This window comes from Symsagittifera roscoffensis, chromosome 2 (genome assembly GCF_963678635.1).
Source record: "Symsagittifera roscoffensis chromosome 2, txSymRosc1.1, whole genome shotgun sequence".
Classification (NCBI taxonomy): Eukaryota; Metazoa; Xenacoelomorpha; order Acoela; family Convolutidae; genus Symsagittifera; species Symsagittifera roscoffensis.
Window position 1 is genome coordinate 74,149,864 of NC_087063.1, and position 19,766 is coordinate 74,169,629.

A 19,766-nucleotide genomic window follows, 5' to 3' on the forward strand; every position below is an offset into this window, starting at 1 on the left:
AAAATTATTTCAAAAAGTTAATTTGGAACTTAATTTTCCTTAGTTCTCGGTTAATTGATTAAATATTAACTCCGGCGATTGTATCTGGTTGGATTTTATACATGGGGATTTTTTCCTAGAGGATTTAGTAAGCGAGAGAATTGATCTTCTTAAGCATTTTTTTTTGCAGGACTGCATCAGTGCATTTGGCCAACGTGTCTCCTCAGTGTTCGAATATCGCATCTTCATCTGTGCCAAAGTACTCCATGGAGACTTGCAGGCACTCGACTGGTTCCAGAAGACAGGTTACTGAACCGAAATTTACCTTTTTAAATTCCTTTTCTGACTCGTATCGATGACGAATCCCGAGAAAACATTAGATTTAACTCGGAATCATTAATTATGATATTTTTATCAACTAGGAAAAGAAAATCTGTGCATATGAATTTTAGTAATGGTTGCTTATGCAGTTGTTTCCCATTTTTTCCTTATTTTAATTGTCTGCAAATTTTCACGACCTTCATGAGGTGCAGATTTTTATTTATAAAACATTATTCTTGACATCTTTCTCAACAACAAAAAGATTTTTATGTTTAGCCTTAATGATGTGGATTCTAAAGGGAAATACAAGTTTCGCCTATATTGAATTATTTGTATGCTTTGTTGCGTAGATGACTCACTGGAGAACGAGAGGATGGCGCAGAAGATCTACAACACCTATGCGGAGGCCCTGCAGTTTGCGGTGGAGCTTGGCTTCAAGTACGGGGAGGTGATGGTGAAGAGGAGAGAGGATGAGTCATACTCCACTATACAGGCGAGTGGTGTACAGTTTGCAAACAAAGCATTTCGAATGCGTCTATGAGAATAAAAAAAATAAAATATACCAAAGAGACATGAGAATATAAATATAAAAGATATAAAATATAAAAGAGAACTTTTTGTTCTGATTTTTTTTTTCACTTTAGAATTTTGGTTGTTTCTTTCAGTTACTGAGAGAAGATTGAAGTGGTTATGGGGACCAGTTAATTGTATATGAAACTATGAACAAAAACAACAACAATGGGATGGGAAATTTAGCTTATTATTTTCGGTCTGAAAAATCCATAGCCTGAAAAAAAACGTTAAAAGTTTTTCTTGACAAAGTCTAGGCAGTTTGTAAGAATTTGAAAAACGGCTGAAAATGTTTTAATATGATCCCCGAATAAGTTTTCTTTAGAATAGTCAAAATCGGCTGGAAAAGCAACACCCTACTCCATAGTTTCTTCTCACTTCGTAAAGTGGTTGAAACAATGATGTGTCATAAAGGCTGGCTAATGAAACCTAATTTTTCTAAAATTGTACGTTCTCTTAAATATTAAACTTTAGTTTTTAAATGGTAATTTTGTTGCTAATTGAAACAAATTAGGCAAAGTTTGTAATTTTGCGCCGAACAGTCAGTTTTACTTTCAAGATGCGCAATGGTAGGCTTCAACATCGCTAATTCTTTCCTCAGATCTTTCAATCGCTAGCAGTCTTAGTTCTTAAGAATTTCGCATTTTTTGGCTGATTATCTTTTTTTTTGCATTTTACTTGACTAATTCGTTTCATGACGCTTAACTCTATTTCAACCTATACTATCTTACACTATGTTTCACTTTACCGCAAACCAATTTACCCAATAATCTATAATTAAAGCATGAGAACTTATCCCATTTCTTTGAAGAATCCGAAACCGAATATATCCGAACAGATCAAATGAGAAAAACCGAATGAGTTCAAAGCATGAACGAACCATAAAAATAACCTGATTATATCGTTTCGCCATTCTTGGTTTCTTGCTTTTTCGTGAACTCATTTTCTTCCATGATAAGCGTTTTGCGATTTTGTTGTGTTATGCATCCCCGTGTCATTTGGCTTATAGTGTATACTTTGCTATAAATAAATTGATGCGAGTCTGGTGTTCATTTCTATTTTAATTACTGTTGTTGGGGGTTAAAACCTGCTAATTGTGTTAAAAGCTACTTTTTCGGTCGACAAAATTTGAGTCTACATCGTAAAACTCAAATGAACTAACACTTTCATGCATGTCCCTAACACCTAGTGTGATAAAGGATAAAATTTATTTGTGGAGTAATTTGTCATGGGTAATTTGGCCTACGTTAAATTGTTATCGACGATGAAATGGTATGGGGTAAAATGGCAGAGGGTAAATTATCCTGCTACCGGTTAACCTACTACGTTTTTATCTATAGAATATTTGATCCCTCTTTCACAATAGTGGCGTTGAGTTTTCTGAGTTAACTGTTATTTTCCTTGTTAATCTTGGATCTTTGAAGCTCAGAGATTTTCAGTTTATAAAGTCTCAATGAACGTAGTGAAGTAACTTTTATAAAACGTGTTGGTTTTTTTTCAGGTTTTTGTTAAAGTTTGTTCAAACCAAATTTAGTCTTTTGCGGTTTGACTTTCGAGTTATTTTTGAATTCAATTCATGTTTCTTGGCTAAAAGGAAAGCAAATACGCTCTTCAGTTACCAATGCTGAATTGACGCAAAATCTATTATCAAAAAGTGGATTTTCATTATTAAATTTTCCAGCGGAAAAAGTCCTTTTTGATCTATTTTCCCAAATTTGGATAATTTTATTGTAATCCGCCGTCAACAAAATTTTTTCTGGAAATTTATGGAGCTTTAAGACCATATAATTTTTCTCTGAATTTTGAACATTTTTTTGTTCCGACTTTCGATACGAAAGTGACGGAATATTTGTGCTCGGGTGGGTTTTTTTTTCTTCAGACAAATTTCGACTTTTTAACTAGCCATTTTTGACGGAATTTTTTTTAATCGTTCAAAAGGTATTGTCCTGAGCTTAAATTTGAAAAGATATTTCACCTGTGATCATTTTTCATAAAGTTATGGTGGTTTAAAGATTGGCATGTGGGACAATTAACGCGCGATATATTCCGCGCTTTTAACGCGTAATCGAATATTTAATCCGTTCTAGAAATCATTCCAAATTGGTTGAATTAAACTTATTTGCCATAATTGATTGTTACTAGCAGCAAAATCTATTCTTTTGTACTTTATATGAGGTGCGGGGGGATGATTTTCAGAAAAAATTTCAATTTTCAGAAAAAAAAATTACGTTTTATTATTTTACGTTTAAAATTACGTTTAAAATTCATTTTGTTTTATTACATTCAATTTTTTTTATGTTATTAATGCTCCATAAACTTTAAAAGGCAGTCGGAACATTCAGGGCTTCGCCCTGATACGAGCAGTCTTGTTTTCTTCAAAAACCAAGTCATTTTGTTTGAGTTTTCTTGCGTTCAATGACACTTTTCCATTGTCTGTTGGGTACATGTTTCTGTGCTCTTTGTAAGTGTTACGAAGCTCTGCTTTGGTCTGTGTTTTAACTGATAAACTTCTAAATGTAATGACTCTAAATTACTGAATGAAAATTTTCAGCTATTTTTCTTCTGAAACTTGATTTATTTTTCTAAATCATGATCTATAAAACTAGGCAAAATTTACCAAATGCTTGTCAAAAAATTGCAAGCAACTGCTGATGGACCAATGTTGTGGCCGTCAGATAGCTAAATTGTTAATCAGTAGTGTCAGAGCAATAATCATAACTGTTTCAGGCCCCTATCAAGAACCTCTTCTCGACCACTTATCTGCCACTGCTGGCTCATATCAAACTCAGACTAGGCCACTGTCTCTGCAGAATGTCTGTCAACTACGACTCCGCAAGGTATTCCAACGTGTTGCTTTTCTCACAGGCGAAGGACACCTAATCAATACCCTTTAAGCTGTCCATCGAACTTATGGTTTATTAGTTCTGATTGGTTGCCAAAAAATTCGCACATCAGGGACCCCCCATCATTCCATTGCACTTAAAACACATTGAAGATTCGATTGCTATGCAACACTTTTCTGCCTATTGTCTCGCACCAATCAGGTTTTTTGTGAAAAAATACTTTTTTTCCTGAGAGTTGTTAGTTTTATTATAAGTACTTCATCATCTACGCGTTTGTTTCTTGGCTCTTTTTTCGTTTGCCCCACCTCACACGATCATCATTTTCATGATGTAAAGTGGTTTATAAGTGGTTTTATAAGGTAAAGTGTGAAGATCAAATAGGTATCAAGACCTAACTGACAATCTTTTGTATTATAAAAACTTGTTTGTAGGGAATCCGAGAAGAAGATTTCGACTCTGACTCATTCACTTCGTCTATTCTCCACTGCCCTGTCCATCTCGCGGGCTATGAGTCAGCAACAACCCAGTCTAGAGGCGGAGATCCTGTTCCAGGTAAATTTTTAGATCAATTCGCCTTAGTTCAATCTTGCTCATCATTCAATGTAACATTAATGCCATGATCAATAATTGTTCCAAATGTTTTACAAATCACTAATCGTTCCAAACTTTTCGAAAACTATTACAACTAATCGAATATTTTTTGTCAAGGGGCTCAAAATGAAAAGATCTTTTTTATAAAGCCGTTAACAAAAGTCGCATTGTTTATCATCTTTTTTTACCACGTGGTTGGAACGATCATTTTTACATTGCGGAAGCGTAAGCGGCGCGTAGTGTTACATACTTAGATACATCGTGTTGTCTATTACTACCAAGAATCCGGTGGCAACCGATAAATTAAGAATCCAGTGAAATTTCTACACCCAAAATTCATTTTTTGCTATGATTCATTCCAATATCTGTTCGTTTTTCCAGAAGGGGAGGGCTCTGAGACAGCTGTTCGTGATGGGCCAGGTGGATCCGAGGAGTGTGGTCATCCCTCTCAAAGAGGCCATTCTAGTCTCTCAAGAATTCAATCACGACTTAGGGTCAGGCGCAATTGCTACACCCAAAAAATCATAACATTCAACATGCATCTTTTCGCGAAGTCTTAGGAGTTTTCAACTTGATTTCTGTGCAATGAAATCAGAACCATTGAAGCAACATCACCTTTGCTTATATCATTATTAATCTTTGATTTAATCTGTGATCGCATTAAAAAAGATTTTATATGTGGGTTATATAAAATTAATCGGTTGCTGAGTTTATAACTTCCTGTTTTCAATTAAAGTGCCGTTGAAATGAAAGTTTGCTTGTTTTTTTTTAAGCATTTTGTATTAGAATCGTATCCCAATTTCACGATTGAACCGGTTGTACTATAAAATTTACAAAGTTCATCCGGTTTCCTAACTTTTTACTCCAAAAAGAATCAATAAAAATAAACATTTTTTACTCTAAAATATATTTTTTTGTGGCACAGTTTTTTTCATAATCATAGTTTTTCTATTATAATTAATAGTTTTCTATAATATGAATTTTTTGAACGTTTGCAGACTGATGCGCCAGGCTTATCTGGAGATGGCGATGACCTTCATGGGTGCGATTGGAACCCCAGGAGTGCCCCTGCCGCCTGGAACAGAAGCGAAGACACCCGACAACCCCCTCTACAGAGAGACCACGGTGGAGAAGAGGGAGCGGGAGAGCAAGAAAGACCCCTCCCCGCCCTCCAAAAAGGCCACCAAGGTGGGGGAACTACATCTTAGCTATTAGTCATGACCAATTAATTATTTCGATGGATACCTGTTTTATCAAGGTTTAATAATTATTATATCTGTCAAATTTGGCTCTATTATGTATCAAATTATTCAGAGTATATAAAATTCTGTAGTGCGTGGTGAAAAAATCACCACTTATCGATAATGTCTCGTAAACAGCTTTTTTTGATATCGCGTGTAATTCTCTATAATATTTCTCAAGTTATGACCTTTTATTCGATGATTGATTGTTTTACAGGAAAACTTGATTCAGACACCCGAGGTAACTTTGTGTAGATTGTTCTTGTATCGATACATTTTATGTAGCCGTACAATAACGCAAGTAGGTGTATTTATTCCTAGTTTTTCTTGTGAAAAATTCTTAGACGCTACGTTTTTCTGCGAAACACTTCGTCTTAATTTAGCTAATCAATTGATTAATTTCAGCCGCTGCTGCGCGTTGATTCAAATGTCTCCACGAAAAGCGACGCGACACCCAGAGTACTTATTCATCCTTTATGATATGCGGCCTTTAATCTGAACTAATTCATTTTTTGTGCCTCATTATGTAAGATAAATGTCAACTTTTGTACTTTAAGTGAAACCCTTTTACAATGTACAATTTTGCCTTATTTTTCATGTCGCTTTGTTGCGGTGACTCGACTTTTTTTAAGTTCATTTTCAATGAGAAGACCAACTTCATCTGAAAAATGTCATCTCAAATTTCAATTAGTTTTTTGACCATAAAAGTTGATTTTAAAAATGTAGCATTCCAAGCAGGGGTGGATTTTTTTTTTGGGGGGGGGGGGGGCGTACGCCCTCCCTCAAGGATTCGACCCCCTACCGACCCAAAGGGTCCCCCTTTCTACTATTTTGACATGCCCATTTTTGGCTGACGGACCCTAAAATTTTTCTAAAAGGCGCTTTGGGTGCCAATATATACTAATTTTTATGGGGGAGTGCGCGCCGAAAAACCGCGATTTTTTGGTATACATTTTCCAAAAAGTGTCTAAAAACGCTTTTTTTTGGCCAGCTTTTTTTAAAATTTAGCCTGCGGGAAAATCCGCCTTCCCCCTCGAGAAAATCCTAGATCCGCCCCTGATTCCAAGAGGCAATATTCATTAGGACTATTAAGGCTCATTTTTGTGCATCATCATTTCAAATAGTTGCAATTTTTGCTTCAAATTATAAGTCATTTGATATGAAAATTCCAAGATTTCATCATCGAGATTTACAGTCGATTTGTGGCTTTGGCGGCTTTATTTAATCTCCAAAATGATTTTTTTTCTTAAAAATTGGTTAAATGTTTAGTCGAAGAAGCAGCCGAAGAAGACGGCGGCCGATTTGAAGAGAGAGAAGGAGGAGAGGGAGGCTCAGAGGGAGGTGGAGGTGGAGCGGAAGGCCGCCTGGGGAGCAGTGAAGGGGGCTGCACTAGTCGCACTGGCACAACAGAATCTCTTCATGCTTCCGGCCGAAGAGGAGGTAACAATATTAGCAATGGATTATAAGCCACCCCTTCTACATCTGTTTCCACTTTTTCTTGTAGTTATTTTCGAAATCTTGACAGAAAAACGTTTTTTTTTTTTCCACCACTGGCAAGTTAAATTTTTGTACGCATTTGCCGATTTTGAGCAATTTTTCATCTTTAAAATCATTTTTGTGCATTTTACAATCTGAAAAAAAATTAAGTAGGTTTATTGTGTGTTTTTTTTTCTGCAGGTGCTGAACAATCCCCTGAAAGATGACAAGAGAGGGAAATTGCCCTCGTTCTGTCTGGACGATCTGGCCAAGTCACACGGATACAGAGACGTGGATGTGAAACGTTTGTTCAAACGCTTTGATCAATTTAGGAAACACTGTTTAGTCGAGGAAATTTTAGGCGCCCTTAAGAATGATTTAAGAATGTAGATAAAATAGATATAATCAATCAATGTAAGCCTTTTTTGCGAAGCAGTCAAATTTTTCGTTGTTTTTCTGCCAAAGCTCAATAAATTGTTTGGTTTCCGAACTTTTGAATCTTAAAATGATATTTGCAGTTGTTATTTTGCTTGAAAATGAATATTTTTGTTTATAATTTTCGTTCGACGTTTTGAACCTTGGTATGAATTTTCTAGTTGCGGGCAAGTCACGTGGGGACATGACGAGTATGGAGCTGATCTACGGGGAGCAGTTCCCGGACCCCCCTCCCACAGTGGAGAGCCACATCAGCTGGGTGCACGTGTTGGGCTACTCTGCACTGCTTGAGAGACTGGGGGGCATGCTGACATTCGTGAGGCCAGGCACCATCGAACCACAGGCGAAGAAGCCAAATTTAAATACTATTGTATAGAGGTTTTTAATTACAAACGACAAGTTATAGAAATGCTACAAGATTTTTTAAGAATGGTTAAATGATGGTTTTGCTCGTTAATTTAGTCTGAATAAAATTACATAATAAGACTTTGTGAAATTCTGATGTTTTTTGAAATGTTTCGAACTTCTGCAGCTTTTAAAGGAAATCTCCTCGCAACTCTTAAGCTGTTTTTATCATCTTTTTTTGTTTCAATGAAACATTGGATTACGAACGTGTTAAAAAGCAGTCTTTTAAAATTTTCTTTTAAAATTTTCTGATTTGGTTTTCAGGAGACTTCCAGCCACATATCGGAGGCGACCTTCGCCTACTACGAGCACCCAATGATAGAAGTGGGACTTCAGCAGACCTTCCTGCGAACTCCTGTCTTCGGAGTGAACATGAACCTCCGATACTCTGCCATGCACGAGTACCTCAAGACTAATCTGCCTACTTATGCCAATACATGTGTGGCTCCTTGTCCCCCAGACTACTTGACGCCCCCGCCAAAAACTGGTACAATTTAGATTTACTTTTGATTCATGTCTTACAATCGTGTTTTTTTTTAAATCAAAATGAGTACTTTTAAATGATTACTCTTTGTAAGTATATGGTTTCGCATTGTTGTTCCGACCGTTTGAAAAATGGGGAGGAACTTTGTATTTGGGTGTGTTTTAGTTTTTTCTTTTTAATTTCCACGCAAACTCAGGTACCACAAATAATAATCGGACTGAATTGAGTGATATATCATATTAAAGCCCATTTAGTCATGATTAGAAGCACATTAAAAATATTCGAAAAAATTTCCCAGTGTCGAGAAAAACCAGTTTGAAATTTTTTGAAAAACCAAGCAAGCAGGCTTAAAACAGCTGAATTATGCCTAATTTCAGACCTTAAAACTTAATTTTAAGCAAGTAGAACTAGTTTTTGAAGTTTTTTTAAGCTTCATTTAGGGAATTAAAAACTTCAAAAAATTCAAAAGTTTTCTACAATTTTTTTTAAAAAAATGTCATATTTGCCTATATTACTATGACTGTCTATTATGCCTAAATTATATTTGTACATCAGATCCTTTTATCTGACCAAGCAGAAAAACTACACTAATTTGAAAAAAAAAATTACTAAACCGCAGTTTTCTAAGAACATGGTCGGAACATTCTGTGCTACTTGCACAGTAACCGGCTGTCCTTGTTCCCATTAGTTTTTTGGCTTATTCAGATTTTAAAAAATTATTTTCAATATGAACTTCTTCAAAAAAAAATTGTGAGAAGAAGTTGAATACCAAAAACTTTCCCGCAATTATCACAATCAAAGTTAAAAGATTTATAAGATTCATGGTTCCCAATACTATTTATGAAGTGGTATAAACTACTTATTAGATAAATAATTACTGACTGATGACACCTCATCAAAACTTAATTAGGGTACAAAAGTTATATTGATAAATACTGCAGTCGCGTTTTTTAGAAATAACTTTGAGCATCTACAATCACAACTATGACGACCAATTGCACCGAGTTATTGCAAATGAGGACAAGGCCGACTCGAGTTCCAAGAATCCAGCGACGTCAACAGACAAAGCGGGTGCGTGGAATGCTTCATGTTTTGCATTTCAAAATAAATGGCTAATCTGCGATACTTATTTGTCGAATCTCCGCTACGCAAATCTTATTCTTCGTAACTTAACTTCTTAAGATATCGACCCCAAACTAAGAGAAGGCTTTAAGGAACCCAACAAAAGTTGTATTTCATCAACAATACACTAGAAATGTAAGAGGAAAAAAACACTCCCAAAGCAAAAGTTTCCATTCATAATTAGATTATCAATATTTTAAGCCGATTTTGCAGTTAAAAGCAACTTTATGCTCCTTATGACATGGTTTTAGTCAGAAGTAACTAGAGGCTGCAAAATCTTTGATAGTTTTGAACAAACCCAGGGGCGGATCTAGGATTTTCTCGAGGGGAATCTAGGATTTTCAAAAGGTTTTCGAAAATTTTGTCTACCTTTTCTTAGGTAGACCAAATTGAGGTTCCGAGCCCTCACAATGTAGGAAAAGACCCTGTTTTGGCAAAGTTTTCTGCGCCGCAGGCAAAATTTTGAAAAAACAGGCCAAAAAAGGCGTTATTAGTCACTTTTTGGAAAATTATTATAATAAAATTGCGTTTTTTCTGCTCCCGCTTGCCCCTCAAAATTAGTATATATTGGTGCCAAAGGCGCCTTTAGAAAAATATCAAGTTCCTTCAGCCAAAAATGGATATCTCAAATTAGTACAAAGGGGAGACCCTTTGTGTCGGCGCGGGGTCGAATCCTTGGGGAGGGGAAGCTTCCCCCCCGCCTACATTTGCTCCTGAACAACCCCTATTGTGTTGCTATTGCACTCTCAGGTGTGTCCTCTTCGTCTGTGGCCACCACTGTCCAGCAGTCTCCTGCTCCAGCTATGGTTCCAGAGAGACTGGCCACTCAGAGTTCCACTCTCTCTTCCTCCTCATTGACTACTACTGCGGGGGGCGTGGCTGCGGCTGCTGCAGGGACTCAGACTGCAGCACAGATGGAGAGAGATAGACTCATGGGAGATATCCCATTCGGAGATGGCGAGTTGTCTGTACAGTGGTAAGCGAGGGTCAAGATTCTTTTGTGTTAAAAGTTCATCTTTGATGTAATTCGTGAAGAAATAGTTCATCATTCTCAATATATCGAACACTTCACAACTTGCATGTAGTGGTGAGTAGTGAATATAGTTAAGTATTTGGTGCAGTATGATAGTTATATTAATAAAATATATATGGGTCCCCGAAGATTATTTTTTTGGACCCATTGCTTATACTTGCTGTTCACATGAACCCATACAATACCACAGCCTTCTTGACTTCTGTTTTGTGACAGTTTGCTGAATTGGATATCTTTAACTAACCCCGCATTGTATCTTATACCAGTTAAAATGTTCGCGTATGCTTAACTATTGAGTCAATCCTTAACAGGAGTGGATATTCTTTTTTACGGACAATGAGAGATAGTTAAATATATCCGCTACTTTGAAAAAAAAACTTTTTCAAAATTGTTAAAGAAATCCTTTCATGCTTTGCATCTTCTATTATGTTGGGCCGTTCTCTTTCCAGGTACATCTCGCCCCTGGATGGTCCAAACCAGGAGTGCATGCTACTGATGTATTCAATGGGCAAGAAGATTCTGGGATCCAAACCCAAAGACAAGGAGGACCCATTCGAACTATGGTTAGAAATAGTTAGAATTAATATAAAATATAAGTTACAACGAGTAATCAAATTTGAAATCATGATAATCTATCCGAAACCCGATAACTTCCTAATAAGTTCCCCTTTGTGACTAAAATTCAGAATGTTTCGCGAAAACAGAAAAATTAAAAATGAAATGCGAAATGAAGTTAATTTTGTTGTAATAAGAAGTAAGTATCACGATTATGCAGCTTGTTTTTATCAATTCGAAAAAATGTTTTGTTTAATACAAGCATGTTTTGGTTGCCATCTACCTTCGTTTTTTTCCATTCTGCATTTAAATGATAATGTAGCAGTACACTTAAGTGAGGCGTTAAGTAAGACGCCTGTTTTCTGATTTGACTGTTTGTGTTTGTTGCAGTGCTGGAGTGTTGCCCATAAACATCAACTCCCTGATGAGTGTGCATGACATGTTGATGACTCTCTTGCAGAGGGCAGATGTGCAGCTGGCAGCTGTGGAGAAGATCCCATCCAGAAGACACAGACCAGTGGTGAAGAGCAGGAAGACCAAGAAAGTACAGGACTTGAAGAAGGACGAAAAGTTGGAGGTGAACAATTAATCCATTCACAGTTTCTTTTCCTAATTTCAAGACACTTATTTATAGGTAGTGTAAAACTTTTTAAGGAAAAAGTCTCGTTCAAATTTGATTTTTTGCTGTTTTTTTTTGAGCGATGCAGTGTTTTAGCTATTTAATCGCGGAACCCAAAATAGCAAAAGATCAAAGAAAATTATCCGTGTTGCGGATTCCTCGTCAAATTTGTTTTCAGCTTGTTGCGGAATCCGCTCACAATTCATAACTTACACAGTTTGGTCTAGTAATGAATTCAAATACATTTGCTGACTGGAAGGCACATTACTCTCTTCAATAACAAAAGTGCAAAATACGCCAAAAAACTTTGAAATTTTGGACTTACCAGCCGTATAAAAAAACCTATTGGCTCATTTTTTTCTCAAACTAGAATGATTATATCAAAAAGGTGTTTATCATAACCAATTTTTGAAATTCAAAGAACTCAAAAGTTGACAATTTTCACTACTGTTTCTAACTGTTTATTGGCTACGGTTAGTGCACCAAATAAAATCACTTATGAAATAATTATCAGGTTTCAGATTCAAAAAATTGAGTTGTGAAAACTAATTGGTTGAATGGAATACGAAAACTTAGATTACTATTTAAGCGCACGTTAAAAAGAAACGAGTATGAAAGAAAAAGAATTAAAGAACGAAAATTTGGAGGTAATAAATGACCTGAATAAAAAAAAATACTCTCGTTGAAATGAAACCAACAAACTTTTTTGTTATACCTTTCATTCTTTAAATAAATCTTAGAATAGCTGAATCGAAAGACGTCCAATGATTAAATGATCAGAACAATGATTAAAAAGAGAAAAAATGCGTATTTTGAAAAAAAGGGAAGATGTTTAGAGCACGAGTCAAAAATTAGCTTTAAACAAAAGTTTAGGCACCGAAACAATACCGATGATTTACTTTTTTTTTTAATGTGCATAAAATTCGTTATTTTTCAACAACAGTTTTGGATCAATTTAAGATCAAATATGCCAATTTAAGATCTTCTAATCCACAGCTTCAATCTGTTTAAAAGTGCTCAGTGCTTCGCGTAAAGTTCTTGATTTTTATTGATGGAAACTTCTGACCTTTTTAACTGCTTTGGGGGAGGATTTTAATTTGATCCGAATTTCGAATTACATGATTTTTGATGAAATATGTATGTTTATAACAGAAAAATGTCGAAACGTCCAGAGTGCATAAAATACTTTAAAAAGAAGAGAAAAAATAGTCTTCGAAAAGAATGTTTTAAAGCTAATTTATTCGTATTTTAGTGCACCAATGATGTATGTATAATTTTTATAAGAAAATTTTTAAATCTTAACCCTTGGTTTTGTTCATTTTAGTCAAACCATCATCATCTGAAAGAGAAAGCAAGTTCAAAGTCTTGCACTCTAAATTCATATCATGTTGCTTACTAATAAGATCTGCTGAGATCATCGAAGCTCTGTGTTTTGGTACTGCTGTTTCATAAAAGACTGGTAATGTAATTAGCTGTTAATTAGTTCTAAGTGTTAATGAGCTGAGTACAATTTTTCTTCTTCATTTTCTACGATCTTTTGATCGCGTCTAGTTAAAGTATTTAGTTAATGTGGCTTGCAAGCAGAAAAAGTTTAAAGTTGAAATGAAGCGAATTTTTGGTCGAAATGCTTTAGTTAATGTTACTTGCATCGGTATGTACCCACAAATCCGCATTCCCGGATAGCCGATTTTTTTTTTTGATCCGGATAGCCGAAAATTAAGCAAACAAATGACTTGAACAATGATCCAGGTAAAAAGAGACCAGGCCCACCCCGGCCTATTGGATTAAACCGAACACTTACTGCCGCACAATTGGTGACCAGGCTCATCCTTACATGTAAATTTCGTTAATTTTTTGGCTATCCGGGGACAAAAAAAATCAGCTACCCGGGAACAAATTTTTTTTTTCAAATATCTGATACAATTTTTTTTTCAGGTATCCGGGAATTAAATTTTTTTCGGCTATCCTGTGAATAACCAAAAAACAGCAGTATTTACACAAGCAAAGCTTTTGTGATAGTAAACAATTTCTCCTTTTTTCAACCTTAGTCGCAAATGTTAGTGTTCATTTTGAAAGTCTTCAATTTGATCAATAACCAGCTATTAAGTACAGCCAATGCTCAGGATTTTAACATGGACTATAATATTACAAATAGCACTTTAGCTTCAAGGTATCATGGATCTGTAGCGTAGAGGTAGGGAAGGAGACTCGCAACAAATTAAGAGGGTTCGAACCTGGGCAGGGCCGGGTGTTTTTAATGAAATTTTTTGTATACTAATTAAAATGCGTCCACTCTATAAATTGAGGCATGTTAGTTGATAAATTTCTTCTTTTTTTTCAAATTGTTTGGTATTGCTAATGCGTCATGATTGAATTGCGTCACTTAGCAATTATTTAGACTCTTAATTGGCGTGCGTCACTTAAGAAATTTTGTAGACTCAAAGTTTACTCATTCAGTTTTTGCCAGTAGCGTTATCGGTAATATTTTTGCTTGTGTATGCGAAGTGCAACTTCGTCTCTGTGTAAATAAGTGTTTTGAAAAGGACGTGAGGAGCACGCAGAAAAAAGTACAAAACGCGAAAAAAAATTTGGAAAAGTTTTTTTTTAAATTTTGTTGAAAAATTTATTTGCCTTTCGCAGAAATTTTTTCAAATATGAGTTAATTATTATCAACGATCGATTTAAGGCTTTGAAGCAATCGAAGTTTTTGGCTATCAGGACACAAAACAGATTTCGGCTATCCGGGAATGATTTTATTTTTTGGTTGTCCGGGAATGAATTCATTTTTCGGCTATCCGGGTGTTCGGCTCCGTGACACGCCACCCTTGTAAAGAGAAAATATCAACTTTGAAATTGAGTGCATTTTCGGGTTTTTTGCCACTTTGAAAATTTTATCATAATCCTCGAATCTGATTGAATGAAAACACAGAAGCTCTATTGACAGCTAAAATAATTGGGCCGTATAACAGAAAAGACCGGAATGTTCTGTTCTTTAAGAAAAATGAACGTAGTGAAGACTCCTATATAGGTCTTGCTGATTTTTTAAGGAAAACTCTTAAAAGTCTCTAATAACTACAGATGTGCATTCATACATATTGATGCTTTTATGAATTTACTTAGCTATATATGCACATTTTGAGTTCAATTGAAATTCGTCTGCCGAAAGTGACGTAAATACCCCTCTTCAAAAACGAACGTGAAAATGGCGCAAAAAATGTGAACCATTTCTAGTTTCGAAAGTGGATTTTTTTTATAGATTTCCAGCGGAATAAAAACTTTACCTATTGATCAAGTTTTCTCCAGTTGGGCCGATGTTAGTCCAGTTGGGTAGTTTAACGAATTAGGCGGGAGTAGCGATAAACTTTTTTGTCTATTACATTCTATAATTGCTTTAATTAGGTGTTCATGTAGACGAAAAAAAGTTGCCTAAATTTCCAAATAATATGAAAAACAATTATTTGGCGAACGAATTTTAATTATTATTTACACTTTATTAAACATTTGGCTAAGTGCGCAAACTTCAATGAAGTAAGCTATAAATTCATTCAGTCTGGACGAGGTATATATCTTTTACCAGGCCGACCTTTTACTAGACCACAATGCAATAATTCAATTAAGATAAGTTTAAATTAGTGGAAGGTTGGAAAAGGACGCGGTCAGGATAAACAAAACTTCGCTGAGAAACCGTGAATTTATTGTCTTGAACCAGACTTAACGGCGTCATTACATCTGTCAATCAAATAAGTTTATCGAGTCTGGCAAAAAATCCATGTTATAGCTTTTTTTAAACTAAAATATCGGTCCCCGTTTTGGGCAGTTTGAAGGGTATTGATTGATTGAGGATTTTCGCGCAGGAGAATAATCTTCTCAAACAAATACTTGTTTCACTGACTGCTTGATAAGTATATCGGACAAAAACTATTGTAATTATTGTTATGCATAGTGGTCTAATTTTTTTTTTTAATTAGGCGCCTTGCTTTGGTTTTGTTTGCATTACTGTCTCCCATGATTGTCTATTAAGTTCAGTGTCTAGAACAGACCCGTTTCTTTGTCATTCGAAAATATCAACCATCGAAACTGTGTGAAAATCGACAGAGTCTTAAAGTGATGTAATAGGTTCTCTGAAATTTGTATCCGTCTTTTCTTCGTTTTCTGCGAGTTTATTAACACTTTTCCAACTGTCAGCTCGTTATTTTCAACATGTTTAAATGAATAGATCTTGGGCACGTTTATTTCTCTTTTCACTGGAATTTGGTTTTTTCTTCATTTTATCAGTGCGATAGTCAATTTTCAATTTGAAATAGTTATTTGAGATATTCATTTCCAAGTTTTTCATAATAGAATGTGAAACCCCTCTATGTTTTCAAGCAAAAATTGCGGCTTCATTTCAGATATTTTTAAATTCGTCTTGAACTGATGCTTTATGCGTGAGACAATAATGAATTTAGTCGGCTAGAATAGGATGCATTGAAATCTTTCGTTGAAACCTTCTGTTTTGTGTCTAAAAGTATTTAGAATCCAGTAAAGGCCAGTAAAAAATATTTTATTCTTCCAGACTATGTTCTACACTATGTTGTGTTATAGGATCTGTTCAAAGACTGTCTGCAGATGGTGCTGCAGTTGTTCACGCAGATAGACGACGGGCTGACCAGGCCAGAACAGGTACCGCCAATCGATCAGAATTGCTCTCTCATAAAATTATAGTTAATGCCAAATTGTTGGAAATATCCGCAAGATTGAGCAACTTAAACTGCCACAAAACGGCTCTTTGTAGCTTAATTAGATTTTAGACACGGTTTTCTGCGTGTTAAAATGAGTTTGGAAAGGGTTTCAGACGTCCAATTGAGCACTTTTAAGGTTCATTAACTTCGTTCATATTCGTTGACCGAAAAAGATATAGCCAATAATTTGGCGTTAAATGTAAAATTAATTTATAATGCATGTCCTACTACCAGGTTGCTGTCCAAATAACAGGAATGTTCCGATAACAAATTGTTACTTTTCGCAAAAAAAAAACAATTTAAAAAAAAAAATTTTTTGATCAAATTCATAAATTTTTTTTGATCAAAAATACGTGTTAGTGTATACAATTGCTTAGAAAGAAAAACTGTTAGCCCTAGAAAATGATTAGTCCTAAATGTCAATCTGAGCTTTCGTTAAAACCTAAACAGCACATTCGAAACTTGTAAAAAATGGTTCTGTTTTCTGCTGAATAAATGACAAAAATTCGAAACCCGTAGACTCTACTATGCAGAAGTTTACACAGAGGCGAAGCGGAGCTTCGATTCGCTTGCGATACAACGCAACGTAGCATTGCCAACTAGTGAAAAGAAAATGAGACGGAAATCATAAATTCTAAAAAAAAAAGTATATTTCGGATAAACAGTCGAGCAACAAACAAACAACAGCTTTTAGTATCCTTTAACGAGTGGCCATAAACCGACAATATTAGGGTAGACGGCCATTGAGCCGACAAACGTAAACCAAAAGCATTTTAATAACATTTAAATTTGAGGAAAAAACCGTATTTGAAATCCGAGTCGCTAAACTAACTAAATAACAGTGCGACACAATTATGGAACGAAATGTTCAAATCAGAAGCAAAATCCATGCTTTGAAAATGAAGCAGGCAATTAATAAACAGACAAACGAACGTCCGAAAATTCAAAATTTTCCAAGAAATTGTTTTCAATTTGATAGATACTGTAAACAAAAACAAAGTCCGACCGGGTTCTCAGACCTTAGAGACTAAAGCAACCGCTTCACCTCTAGACCTCTAGTGAGAGACATTAAAAAACCACATTAAACACTTTGTGGGAGCCAGAAAGTTTTCAATTACATCATGTTGGATAATTACGTTGCACTAAGATGATTTGATCACAAGGGAAGGCACCAACTTCAGAGCTTTCTACTTAAAAGCGGAAACGTAGCCACTTCACCACCGCTCCCCAAATTGATTTCGTTTTGACCTCGAACTGATTGTTTTTTTTTCAGATCCCGAGCCTCTCAACCAAGGTCACCCAAGTGCGCGTGATCGAACAGACATTCAACCTAAGTTGTGGTAGTCTCATCAAGTCAAGTGAGTAAAACGAAATAGTTAAATGATTAGTCAATACGATTAGTTCTGACCTTGAAACTAAAATGATTGAAAATGGTGTTCAGGAAGCTTACCATCAAGAGCAGAAAGAGTATTTATCATGCGTCATTTTGTAATGCTCTACAGAATTTGCGGATCTTTTTTTTTAAAGTTAAAGCAAAATGATTGCAATTTGAGGGGAAAGCGCGCACCGAAAAACGAAATATCTGGCTCAAAACCTTCCAAAAAATAACGTACAGCTTCATTTTTTGCCTGTTTTTCTTCTGAAATTTACCTGCCGCGCAGATATCTTAGGTCAAATAGGGCCACTCGAAAAATCACCCTGTTCATTGAATAGTTCCTGCGCACTGAAAAAAATTCCAAGCGCCTCTGAATGTGTAGACAGTTCAGTAACGCTCGATTTACTTCTTCAACTTGTGATTGGAAAATTACTCCACCTGACAAGTCCAATCGTCTTGCATGCCTACTAGTTACTTTAGTTATTTCCTCGGATAATCAGGTTGTTGTTCCGATCACTTCACGAAGTTGGAACAAATAATGGCGTAGGGTCTGTTTTTGCCAGTCGATTTTGACCACCCCAAAGAAAGCTCGTAGGGGGTTCAAGCTATCATATCGAAGACTTTTGATTTGTGATTCGGAGTCTTAAGTTAAACTACTGAATTTCCAATTTAATTCTGGGATTTTTTAAAAAAGTTTTTAATCTATTATGAACAGGTTCTGATGGACCATTATTAAAATCTATCTGCTGACACTAAAAAAAAGAAAAAAAAATCCAAAATATAAAATGTGCACAAACTATGAAACTTGGAAATTTTTGAATTTTTTTTGGTTTGGATTTTATTTTTAAAATTTGTAGTAAAAATTCGTGCAGTCGAGAACATTGTGTGCTACTTGCACAGGAATTGGTTCTTTGCACAGAAATTGATTAGGATATCCGATCCGCTCAATGGTTCATCTGTATCCAGAGACTCTGTTTTAGGCGAATTTGGCCGCTGGATCTCCAAACTTCTCATCCCACCTCCTGCAAATGCTGTCTCGCCCAGTTTCGGCGAGAACGCCAATGAACAAAATATGACCAACAGGAGCAAGTGATAAGTTAACCGAACACAGAGAAAGTTGAATAGAGAAAAAACACTGGGAATTTGTTTATAATCGGAGCAAAATCTATTGTTTATAATCGTTTGAATCAATTATCTATAGACTCGATTCATGTAATTTAAAACTTGTACATAAAATTCAAAACTGAAAAAGTCACACTTGTCTAGGAAAAGAAATTCATGCGTTGAACATAATGGGCGCAGCTTGTAAATATTGTAGTATAAAAATTGTAAATTTTATTCATCAATTCAAATTACCTGCATTTTAGATCTTTTTTTAAATCTTCGATATTCAAAGTATTTATTGTCCGCGCACAATCTAGAAGAGTTTCTCAAAATGTATTAAAAAAATCTAGGTACCGAATTTGTTGGCATAAGAAGATGAGCTACAAGTTTGTTCAAGTACAACTACTGTTGGTTGGTTTGTTAAGTGTACAATAACGAAACGAGTTATTACTTCTGTGAAAATTTTAGAAAGTCTTAAAATTTAACAAAAAAGTCTTTTTTGGTGGTTTTCAGTTTCGATTTATTTACGTTCATCTGCTAAATGAAAGCAAATGACGCTCTCCAAACGCAAAAATGGTAGAAAAACATTGTCCATTTTTAATTCAAAAGTGGCTTGCTTTCTGAGTTCTCAGACGAAGAAAAAATATTTTGTGTTCCAGCTTATCGCAAATGCTTATCAGAAAAATCCAACTCAGAAAAGAAATTATTTAAGATTTTTTTCTAAGCAACAGGATCGGTTTTGAAGAGCAATAATTTTTGCCCTCAGAAAATGAGAATTTATTTTGCTCGGCCTTAGCAAAATAACTACCAGGAAATGGGCAACATTTATTTGCCATTTTTTTGAAATGCGTTTTTAATAAGTGTTATTGATTGAATCGTATCAGTGTGAACA

General features: G+C 35.4%; 1 protein-coding gene across 3 annotated transcripts in view; it reads left to right on the forward strand.

The window, feature by feature from the left end:
* Positions 1-19,124, forward strand: part of LOC134840496 (cilia- and flagella-associated protein 54-like) — a 28,037-nt gene extending 8,913 nt beyond the window's left edge. For 2 of the 3 annotated variants that reach the window (XM_063856332.1, XM_063856333.1), the window contains 19 exons: positions 170-284; positions 651-793; positions 3,598-3,707; positions 4,145-4,265; positions 4,686-4,798; positions 5,303-5,492; positions 5,763-5,786; positions 5,951-6,004; positions 6,815-6,985; positions 7,223-7,325; positions 7,618-7,799; positions 8,126-8,348; positions 9,300-9,416; positions 10,218-10,443; positions 10,950-11,063; positions 11,446-11,632; positions 16,259-16,336; positions 17,669-17,753; positions 18,751-19,124. In XM_063856332.1, the coding sequence (XP_063712402.1) occupies positions 170-284; positions 651-793; positions 3,598-3,707; positions 4,145-4,265; positions 4,686-4,798; positions 5,303-5,492; positions 5,763-5,786; positions 5,951-6,004; positions 6,815-6,985; positions 7,223-7,325; positions 7,618-7,799; positions 8,126-8,348; positions 9,300-9,416; positions 10,218-10,443; positions 10,950-11,063; positions 11,446-11,632; positions 16,259-16,336; positions 17,669-17,753; positions 18,751-18,863 (2,469 nt within the window). In that variant the 3' untranslated portion in view covers positions 18,864-19,124. The remainder of the gene's footprint in view (positions 1-169; positions 285-650; positions 794-3,597; positions 3,708-4,144; positions 4,266-4,685; positions 4,799-5,302; positions 5,493-5,762; positions 5,787-5,950; positions 6,005-6,814; positions 6,986-7,222; positions 7,326-7,617; positions 7,800-8,125; positions 8,349-9,299; positions 9,417-10,217; positions 10,444-10,949; positions 11,064-11,445; positions 11,633-16,258; positions 16,337-17,668; positions 17,754-18,750) is intronic. The other variant, XM_063856334.1, reaches the window with a different exon arrangement.
* The last annotated feature ends 642 nt before the right edge of the window (positions 19,125-19,766 follow it).